Raw genomic sequence first — 10980 nt, 5'->3', positions numbered from 1 at the left:
TTCAACTCCAACTTGCCCCGACTTTATCTTACTGGATGAGTTTCTAGAACATAGATGGACCTGATCTTGATGCTTTCATTGGTTTGTTGCGGAGGTGTGACCTGATCTTGACAAAGCTATGAATGATTGTAAGACATATATAGATGGACCGTATCATCATATCACTCCTAATTTCTTGAATTATTCACCACATTTATGTTTAAGCACGCACTTAAATATTATGTTCTGAAAGACTTGGTGGACCCAGCAGCAGTGTAAGCTACCTAGTTAGTGAGTAGTGACTATAAGCCAGGAAGGTTCCACCGATGAACATTTCAATGAATTAGTTAGAGAGAGAAACTTGAGAACCAATAAGAATCCATTTCAATTTCTTTAATCTAATAATCTTATAACATACTTTTAGTCCACAATTTTAAACATTATTAGCTAAGTACTAACCAAAAATAATAAATTTTAGTGATTCTCTAATATTTCTCTTAATTAGCTATTACAACAAACATATATATTATGCAAGCTTTGAAGACCAACTGAGTATCCATTATTCATCTGAATTCATTGTAGCAAGTATTAAGTCATCCAAAAATGTTAAGTTGATACTAAAAATTAAATTAGTTATGAGGAATGTTAGGGGCAGCAATTTTGGTGTTTTGTAACCATCAATTGGTCATTAATAGTATTTTTAATGGTGTGAGATTATATCTAATGGTGGAAGATCACTCACTTTTATTTTGATGATTAAGTGTTGGCTAGAAAACACCAAAATTACTGTCCCCTAGACTTTTCCATTAATTATTATGTATTAATTTATGTTTATTTACATGTATTATTTAATATATATTTTATATGAATAATTAATTATTATTTAATTTTAAGTATACACGTAATATCGTTATGAATCCTCATACTATTACGAACCATTCTATGAATTTTCCCTAACATGTTACATTATTATTGTTATGCCTCTGTATGTTATTTTATTTTCCTTGAATGAAATGCCTCTACTATCATATGTATGTGGGAACTGGGGAGAAGTAAGCTTTGGTTGAAATGAATGATAAAGAGAATGTGTTGTTGTTGCCACGATCACAAGAAGTCAGCAACGCGGTTTCTTCATGAAGGTTGCCTTTATGGAGTTTAAAAGGCATATATACATATATAGAAATGAAAATGGAGGACAAGAGGTCAAAAAGACAACGCCATATAAGACAAATAATTCAATCCTCAATATCACATTTTCAAGTACAAACAAATTATAAAAAGCGTACCATGCTTTCTGAGCAGCTAATTACTGAAATTTAATTTCTATCCGCATTCTGCATTGTTAGTGCCATATTCTGCGTTCACTCTATTTTTGTCTATATTTGTCATGCTTCATATTAAATATGTAATTTTAAATTTGTGGATGTGCATATTTTTATTATTCATTTTGTTGTCTCCTAAGAACCCAATCTAGTATATACATTAAACCAACACATAAGATGAAATATACATTAGATGAATCAACTGATAGTCATAAGATGTATATTAAGTTATTAACTCATGTTATTACTAATAAAAATTAAGTGCAGGAGAAGTGAATATATAACAAAAGTCTCCATTTTACAATACTAAGAAACAGAGTATATTCTCAACATATCTCTCCTCCTTATTCCATGTATTGGGTCTCCCTCTCCACCCTTTTTTCTTCCCACATTGTGTAATATTATTATTCTGTTATTTGGGTAGCCGCTGCCTTTCACACAGCAATGAGAAATTGAGAAATCCGGATAGTTGTCTTTGTTTTTATCTTCTTTAAAACCAATGATTAGTAGCAACAATATCTTATTAGTAAGGATCTATTCTGAATAGTTTGCAAATTTTATGTTTATTATATTCTTCTTGTACTTTCCCATTTTTATTACAAAATAATAAAGAAAAATCACGTATTACAAAACATACTTTCCAATTTTTTATGCATGAGGTAAAAAGAAAGATGGAAAAGGTCAATAAAGGTTGCCTCATACCTTGATCTAATCATTATATAAAGAAAAAAGATATATGTGGAAAAATAATAAGAGCAATGCACTCAGTTACTTTTAGATCACAACAAAAGATGTCTGTTAATCTCTTTTATCGTTAAAAGATTATAGCTATTTTTCAACTGGAGACTAACTCTCTAAGACTATTAACTATTTAACTGAGCTAACCCTTCAACCTTTAAACCCTTGTATATATATAGCAACTAGTAAATACTTGAAAATTATACCAATCATCATTAGAAAAGGGCACAACCGAGTATTAGAAACAAAGAATTGAATGTGATATTCGAAGGTATGTTGCTTATGATTGCAACATTATGCATTCTGGCAAACCAATAGTCGGCTGTGAATATTTTTTTCAATATAGAACACACTTCCACTTAGGTACAATGAGTGGCAAAAAAAGGTTTCAATTGCCATGTAGTTGCTAATTGTTGTGAAAAATCGGGTGCATAAGATGCAAACTAGGTGGCCAAAAAACTGCTATAAAAGATATAATAAAACTGCTATTCTCTTCCACCAAAAGGCTAGTCTTAGAAACCAGAAATATGCTTTCCTACTACACCCTATATATAGGGTAAACAAAATGTTACAAATAAAAAAAAAAAAGTCTAGTTTTCAACCAAAAATAACTTAAACTAATCCACTGATAAAGACTTCTCCAACTGGCAAGAAAATAAACAAATGTAAACTGTTTCCTTACGTGCTTGCTATGGTCATTCAATAGCAATACACACACCCCAGTGACTATCCACAAGAACTAATCATATCCAAAAGCAAAATTTTAAAAGAACTAGTTCTAGTGATTGGAGATTTGCACGGGATTTCAGCGAAGATGCAGTGCCAGCTATTTCTTTGTGTGCCTATCTCAGCTCAACAGTCCAATTCATCACATCCTCTGTAATACCCATCTGTAGTCTTGTAAGGACACTATAGAGTTCCTGGGACACTGCTCCAATACCTTCTCCATAGGATACCCTACAGTAATTTAATAATGTCAATCATTGGTTCCAATTTGTTTTCCTAGATACCTACCTAATAAGCATTTAGCTAGCTAAATCGCATAGCCAATCACTAGAATGTTTTAACAAAGTTTGTGGTTAAAGATGAATGGAGGATACCTGTTGCCAAGATAAGTAACACTGCCTACAGGTGACACAACCACAGCTGTCCCTGTGCAGAAGACCTCATCAGCATCTAGCAATTCATCCACAGAGACTAGTCGCTCCTCCACCTGCACATATTCCATAATAATTGGGAAACAAATAATGAATTTACTTTGTTTGGACTAATGTAAATAGAAACAAAAAACCACGTATATCAAAGTCTAGAAACAAAAATTCAGACCATGACCTTGTGAACTAATACCAATCATTACATTTTGTACCAAATATCATTCATTCTGATTAGTATGACAAATAATATTCCAACAATCATCTCCTAAACCAAAAGCCTGGTACCTGGAACCCTTGGCTTCGTGCAACATCGATTATACTCTTTCGAGTAATGCCAGGTAGGATAGTCCCTTTAATAGCAGGAGTTGAAATATTGTTGCCCTGAAAGCAAATGAATATGTGAAAACTATAATACAGTGAGCTCAGGAGACATGCTTTTTCTAGAATAACACGTAAACTTGGGATGAGGGTAAAAGAAATTCAGTAAATGCAATCATTAGCACTAATAAAATGTTAACCAGAATAGTAGAATACTGACAAACAAAAACATACCAGGCAGAATTGAATAAAATAACTTTATAATAATATCGAATACTCATATGGCCAAGAGTGGCACAAAACTACAAAGGTATTTAGATTAGTGTAATAAGGATCAGAAGCAAGTCAGGTTGCTGCAAAACAATCTATATATAAGCAGGACGGATCTATAAATTTTGATATGGGGCAAATTTTATATAAAATTTTCTATTATTTTTTGTTTTTTTTATTATATAAAAGTAATTTATGCTTAATATATAATTAGTGAATTATTCTTTTTTAAATATTTTATCAATATATATAAAAAAAATATAGAATTTTTTTTCAATAATATTGTTTTTGATAATAAGAATTACATAGTACTCTATAGTACTCTATAAAATTATAAGATACCAATACTTTTATAATATGATTAATTAAAAAGTTGTTACATATCTTTTTAATTAAGATCAATTCTTTTAAAAATTTCAAAAATTTAAAAAATAATTTATAAATAATTAATTATTTCAAAAGTACTGATATTCTTATAGAATATAACATTCAATAAGTCTAGAGTAAAATACCTTAACAACAAAAATATTGCATGAAGAAACCTCTTCTAGATATTTTTTGTGCACACAGTCAAGATATAAAACATCAGAGTAGCCTTTGGCCTTTGCTACTGATTGTGCCTTCAGAACCTACAAAGACAATTTTTTTTGTGGGAATGGGATTGAGAGAAGGATCAGAATTTTCTTTTTCAAAGAAGACATAAGCTAAAGTATGTCAATGAAAAAAAATGAAAATTAAGATAAAATATTAAACAGACAACTCAAGACAATGTTGTAGAACAAAAATGAGAATTAAGAAATAATCAAACAGAAAACTCAAGCTTTTGTAAAAAGTAGAAATACTTTAAAAGATTAGCCCATTACCTCCCACAGACTCGTACTATTTCTGTTCTGTCCTTAAGATTTGTAGAAAATATTAATATCCAATCACGTAACTTTTTCAAGTTTTTTGATAAAAGAGGGGGAAAACTTTTTTATTTATTGCACCCTAATGCTTAAAAACTTTTGATTTTCATAAAAATTCTTCTACCATTACTTACAAACACAAAGTAATTTTTCACTTCTACCTTTTTTTTCATTTCTGTATCAATGATTCTACTTCTGAATTTACATCTTACAGAAATACGTGGTCCAAAGACACAAGAAAATAATGTATTCACCTAAATACCAATTTAATAAGTACAAAAAATCTATATGCCAAAATAATGAAAGTTATCTTTGTACTCGCAAGCAGTTAACTTGATGCGAATAGAAGACAATATCTGCAATCAACTGCCAAGACCAAACAAGAAGAAAAGAGATCAGGCTTACTGCAGCATAGTTTCCGATAGTCTTCACACTTCCAGTGCCACCAGGAGTTGCACGATGTAATTCATTCTCAATAATCAAATTGATTGGGGCCAAACCTTCCTGTGATAAATTAATATTTCATAAATTTTTAAGCACAACTTATAAGTATGTTCAAAATTACAACAAAAGATACAAACAGAGATGATTATAGTTGTCCATATTGAATTAATAACAACCATTGTGATACCATCGGATCATAACACCGCAAGAATGAGGGTGACATTATGGTGGACCGTTTGAAGATTACTACAATGTTTCGTCATCTTTACAAACTACAAATCCAAACCTCTTCAATCACCTCACAAAAAAAGCACATAAATTTCTACTTATCCAGCAGTACTAAACACTAACCATTTTTGTGTCTAACTCTTCCAAAAGAAGAATATGGAATATTTTAAAGATGGATTACCTTAAAGTAGTTTCCAACAGGTGAAACGTATATAAGAAATGTGTACTCTGGAGCGGGTGCAAGACCAAGAACAGGTCCACTTCCCATTAGCAATGGCCTAATATACAATGAGCCTTTACCCGTAGGGGGAACCTGAAATTAAAGCCAAATTAGATTTCACCTCAAAAGCATGACACATGTGTAATGGTAGATGGGAATAAGAGAGTACCCAACGTTTGTTTGCCAAAACAGTGTCTTTAACAGATTCAACGAACTGGTCAACAGTAGGAGAAGGCATACACATGCGCTCCGCACCCATCTGCAACCTAAGAGCATTTTCTTCTGGACGGAAGAGAAGAATGTTGCCATCTTCCTTGCGGTATGCCTTCAAACCCTCAAATAAACCCTGGCCATAGTTGAGAACACCAGCGGAGGGGTTCAATTCGATATTGCCAAAGCGTTTGAGTTCACCTTTAGAGAAGGTTCCGCCGTGTGGACATTTCATGATGTACATGTAATCAGTAGGTTGAAGACCGAATCCGAGGTTGTCCCATTCTATGTCTGCTAATTCAACGGTTTGACTGTACGACGCATTTGAAAGAGAAGGAGTAGGCGTGAGAGGGAGAGGAGAAGGGTAGTGCAGCACATGGTTGTGGGAAGGGGGAAGAAACTGCTTTTGGAACTGAAAAATTGGTCAAAAAATGAGATTGGAAGTGAGAAAGAAAATAATGAATTGAGATAGATGGAGAGAGCGAGATACCTTGAGAGACGGAGGAGAAGAGTGGTGGAGGGAGGGGCAGATCGGAAAACTGAGTCGAAAGCTTGCCAGGACGGCGCTGGTCTCCATTTCTCTAAGCCAGAAAGAAGAGGAGGAGGACGTGGAGGCTGCAGCGCATGTGGGCTACGCTTTGGTATATACTACACAAAAGAAAGGTGCCCTCATTATTTTATTGTTTTGTAATATTAGATACATTAATGTTAGGGATCAGCATATTTAATAATTTATAATTATCAATTAATTATTATTAATATTTTTAATGGTATGAAATTATATTTAATAATATAAAATTATATATATATTTTTAATAATTAAATATTAACTAGATTTTAATAAAAGTACACTTGCAACAACTTTTTTTTAAAACGACATAAATTAAAGATGAATATGCACGAGCATTTAACTGAATTAGGGTAATCAGCAGAGGTGCCACCTCACCTACTCCTGCCTCTCCAAATTATTTATTAAAAAAAGATAGGATTACTTTTAATTTCAAACATATTTATCTTAAAACTCAGTTGAAAGCTTGCCAGGACAGCACTGATCTCCATCTCTCTACGCCAGAAAGAAGAGTAGGAGGACCTGGAGGCACAGGTGCAGCGCATGTGGGCTACGCTTTGGTATATACTACATAAAAGAAATGTACTCTCATTATTTTATTATTTTGTAATATTAGATCCATTAATGTTAGAGATCAGCATATTTAATTATTTATAGTCATTAATTAATTATTATTAATATTTTTAATATTATAAAATTATATTTAATACATAAAATTATATATATTTTTTATAATTAAATACTAATTAAATTTTAATAAAAATACAATTCTTTAACTTTTTTTCTAAAATAACATAAATTAAAGATAAATATGCACCAGCATTCAACTGAATTAGGATAATCAGCAGCCGTGCCACCTCACCTTCTCATACCTTTTCAAATTATTTATTAAAAAAAATAGAATTACTTTTAATTTCAAACATGTTTATCTTGAACTTTGTATGAATCATTTAGTCTTATCTCTTAACAAAATCTAGCATCATTATATCATTATTATTATTATTATATATTTACTGTTTTTTTAAATAAATATTTTAAATGTTTTATTTATTAATTTAACATAATTTATATTTTATATTTTATTATTTATTTTATTTATGTCGTAAATAAATTAATTATAAATATATCTCTGTAAATAAAATAAAATATAAATTTAAATAAATCAAATAAATATATTTATAATACATAAAAATTGACGTACTCCTTAAAGCTTTGGAGTACTAAAACTCCTTTTAAGAAGTTAGAAAGAACCTTAGCATGTATGATTATTTTGTGTTTTTTTATTTAAAATTTGTTTGGCTAGCATTAAATTTTATATTGGATCCGTTTGGACTTATGGTCAGGTTGGGCTTATTATACTTTTTATTATTTTTTTTTGGTGACTATTATACTTTTTTATTAATATTACTCATATTAAATTATTATAACATTTAAAAAATTTATTATAATATTATAATTGAAAAAAATATAAAATTTAAAAATCAAAATATATTTTTAGTATTAATTTTAAAAGACTAAAAAAATATCCTTTAAAATTAAAATGATTTAATTTTAATTTAAAATTTATTTAATTAAAAAGACAAAATATTCTTTTAGTATTAATATTATTTAAATATATTAAAAAAAGACCAAAATAATATTTATTTTGTGTAAGCATATTAAAAGGAAAAAAAATTCTATGTCATTAATTACTTAAAAATATTTATGAATTTAACTTTAATTTTAAAAATTTAAATTTATATGTATACTATATAACGTAAAATAAATACTTCGTATAAGAGAATGAATTTAATTATTGTTCTTCTTTCTAATTTTAAAAATTAATTATCTTAAGCATTTTGTATTTTAATTTTAATTATTTATATTTATTTCATTCCATTACACTCAAAAAATATTCTTAAACTTATTATTGAAATTTAAAAAAATTTAATATAATTTAAATAATTTATATGCATAATTTAATTAAATAAACTTAACTCTCTAATATTTTTTTAAAGAGGACAAGATACAAAATTAAGACAAAAATATATTTTTAAAAAGAAATTTAGGAATTATTATTAACTTTATTGAAAAAATAAAAAACTTTAAATTTCACAAAATATTTTTTTTAGAGTTTGGGATTCGACCTAAACTAATTATCCTATATATTAAAAATAAAAATATAAATTTATATAATTTTTACCTAACCTTGATCAAACTTTAATCATCATTCACATTTTTTTATTCTTATTTTTTTCTTTGCAATTTTTTTTTCTTTTTTTTAAAGAAATCGAATTCTAATCCGATATTCAAATCAATGCAAACTGATATGATCGGTCCAGGTTTAATTACAAAAACATATTTACACCCTAACTTCATGAGTTAAATATCAGAAGCAACAACTCTAATTACAAATCTAACGATAATTTAACACTATTTTGCTCTTTGATTTGTGACTACTTATTTAAAATTATTTTTAAATTTAATTTTAACTATAAAAATCTAAAATTAAATTTAAATAATAACCTAAAATTGATTTAAAATAACACTTTAAAAAAATATTAATTCTGTTCCTAATATATATTTATATATATCCTAATTAAATGATATGTTATAATATAGTTAATTTTTAAAATCATGATGTTATAGATAAAAAAAGTAGTATACATGATAAGTTTTATGAAATGAATTATAATATTAAATAAATAATTAAAATAAATAAAATTTAAAATTATTAATTAATTAAAACATAAAAATAAATCTTAAAAGATAAAAATATACCAGTACGATTTAAATTGTACTGTAATGAGTTTATGAATTCTAAAACAAAATAAATTTTAAAGATAAAAATAAAAAATTGTTATGGAAAACAATAATTTTTTTATTTTATTTCAATAAAAAAATTAACACTAATAAAACACTAATTAAAAAAAACGTTGCTTAATAGGTAAAGATATATTTTATGATTATTTTATAATTTTTATTTAAAAGTATAATTTTATGTTAGTGTTAATTTTTTAAATATTAATTTTTTTTAAAAATATAATTTATTGACATTAATTGTTTGATGATGTTATCAATATATAATAAAAATTCTATTAATAGAATACCTATTAGAAAATTGTGCCAACATACATTACAATATTGATAATCTAAAAGAGTTTCAAAACTCCAAATTGGAATCAGAAACCATTCAAGAATTATTTCCCCAAGACGTTGCAAACAGGATTTTGTCCGTTAAAATTCAGCAGAGTAGGGACAAATTGCAATGGGATTTGAACAAATCCAAGCAATATGATACAGCTTCAAGCTACAGAATTTGCTATTTCTTTTACCATCCGCCTCTGGAGCTTTGCCCTAATTATATGTAACAGAAAAAGCCGTGGATTGATCTATGAAAGTTGAACTTGCCTCACAAAATTAAGCTATTTATCTGGAAAGCTCTCCATGGCCGACTTCCGGTGCTTGCTCAGATTCATCACCGCATCCATCTATATCACCAATATGCCCTTGCTGTCATGAAGCAACGGAAACAGTCACTCATTGTTTGATCGATTGCTCTAGAATTAAAGACGTATGGTCTCAGAGTTATCTTCGTGACTGTCTTCCCCCTCAGAGTTCTAACGACTTTTGGACATGGTGGACTGCATCAACAGAGATACTTAACCCGTTGAAGAATGCTGACCGTAATCCTCAATTGCTTGCCATCATTTGTTGGAACTGCTGGAAAGCTCGCAACCAGTTGATTTTTGAAAATTCTACTTCTATGTCGTCTGCCATTCTAGCAAGCTCTGTCAAGTTGCTTTGTGAAATCCAAAGAACTCACAGTTTAGGTCGTCATCTCCATGAAACAAGCTCTTAGTTGCATTCAATTTGATTTATCATTATTTTTTCTTTAAGATTTTTCTTCGTTTTTCGACCACGCACCGTTGGATGAATACCTTCAGTGTAATTTTTTAGAAAATTTCCACCTTTTATTATGCTGTTCTGCTTTTGGACATCTTTATATTTCATTTTTTAATAATTAATGAAATATAACATATTATTTTTGGAAAAAAAAAAAAGAAGTATTGTAACATCGGTGATTTGATACTCCAAAGTTGTTTGGAGTTTTAGTGCTCCTTAACTAAAGAGAGAAAAGAATGATCATTTAATTACTAACGAAAGAGAAAAGAATCAGCATTAAATCAGCAAGGAGAGAGAAAAGAATCAACATTAAATTCTATTTGGACTAAATTTTTTGTTTTAATTTAAATTTATTTTATTTTTAGATTGATATTAAATTATTATAAAATTATGAGAAAAATAAAAATTTAAAAGAATTAAAAGGATATAATACTCTTATTATTTTAAATTTTTTTATTTAAATAAACATATTGGTATTATTTTAAAATTAATACGAATAAAATTTTAAATAAATTTATTCATCTTATTTTAAATAAACATTTTTATTATTTTTTTAAAGCGGTTAAACATAATTTTTAAATATCTCAACAAAAGAGATAGATATATGTAATCTTTTAAATTAATAATATTAGAGTGTATATCTGAAAAGATTAATAAATCTTACATAGAAAATATCGTTAGAGATAATTTTTTGCTTAAAATAATAAAAATAATACGAATACATTTATTTTTATTAAAT

The 10980-nt window shown here is 28.1% G+C and overlaps 1 protein-coding gene across 1 annotated transcript; it reads right to left on the bottom strand.

Moving 5' to 3' along the window:
• Positions 1–2499: 2499 nt before the first annotated feature.
• Positions 2500–6454, bottom strand: LOC107642674 (branched-chain amino acid aminotransferase 2, chloroplastic). The gene is made up of 8 exons (XM_016346096.3): positions 6279–6454; positions 5748–6200; positions 5540–5671; positions 5092–5190; positions 4294–4410; positions 3479–3574; positions 3140–3252; positions 2500–2996 (listed from the first exon to the last, which is right to left on the bottom strand). The coding sequence occupies exons 1-8, from the start codon at positions 6363–6365 to the stop codon at positions 2882–2884; spliced, it is 1212 nt and encodes a 403-aa protein (XP_016201582.1). The 5' UTR covers positions 6366–6454; the 3' UTR covers positions 2500–2881.
• Positions 6455–10980: the final 4526 nt, after the last annotated feature.

This window comes from Arachis ipaensis, chromosome B5 (genome assembly GCF_059453495.1).
Source record: "Arachis ipaensis isolate K30076 ecotype BB chromosome B5, ASM5945349v1, whole genome shotgun sequence".
Classification (NCBI taxonomy): Eukaryota; Viridiplantae; Streptophyta; class Magnoliopsida; order Fabales; family Fabaceae; genus Arachis; species Arachis ipaensis.
The sequence above is the reverse complement of the archived record's forward strand: the minus strand, read 5'-3'. Positions and strand labels throughout refer to the sequence as shown.

Excerpts from the sequence above, each read along its gene's own strand:
- LOC107642674 (XM_016346096.3), bottom strand. The coding sequence starts at position 6,365 with ATGGAGACCAGCGCCGTCCTGGCAAGCTTTCGACTCAGTTTTCCGATC. Across the intron at positions 5,672-5,747 it reads TTTTGGCAAACAAACGTTGG|GTTCCCCCTACGGGTAAAGG; the intron begins GTACTCTCTTAT and ends CTTTAATTTCAG. Across the intron at positions 4,411-5,091 it reads CTATCGGAAACTATGCTGCA|GTTCTGAAGGCACAATCAGT; the intron begins GTAAGCCTGATC and ends TTGTCTTTGTAG.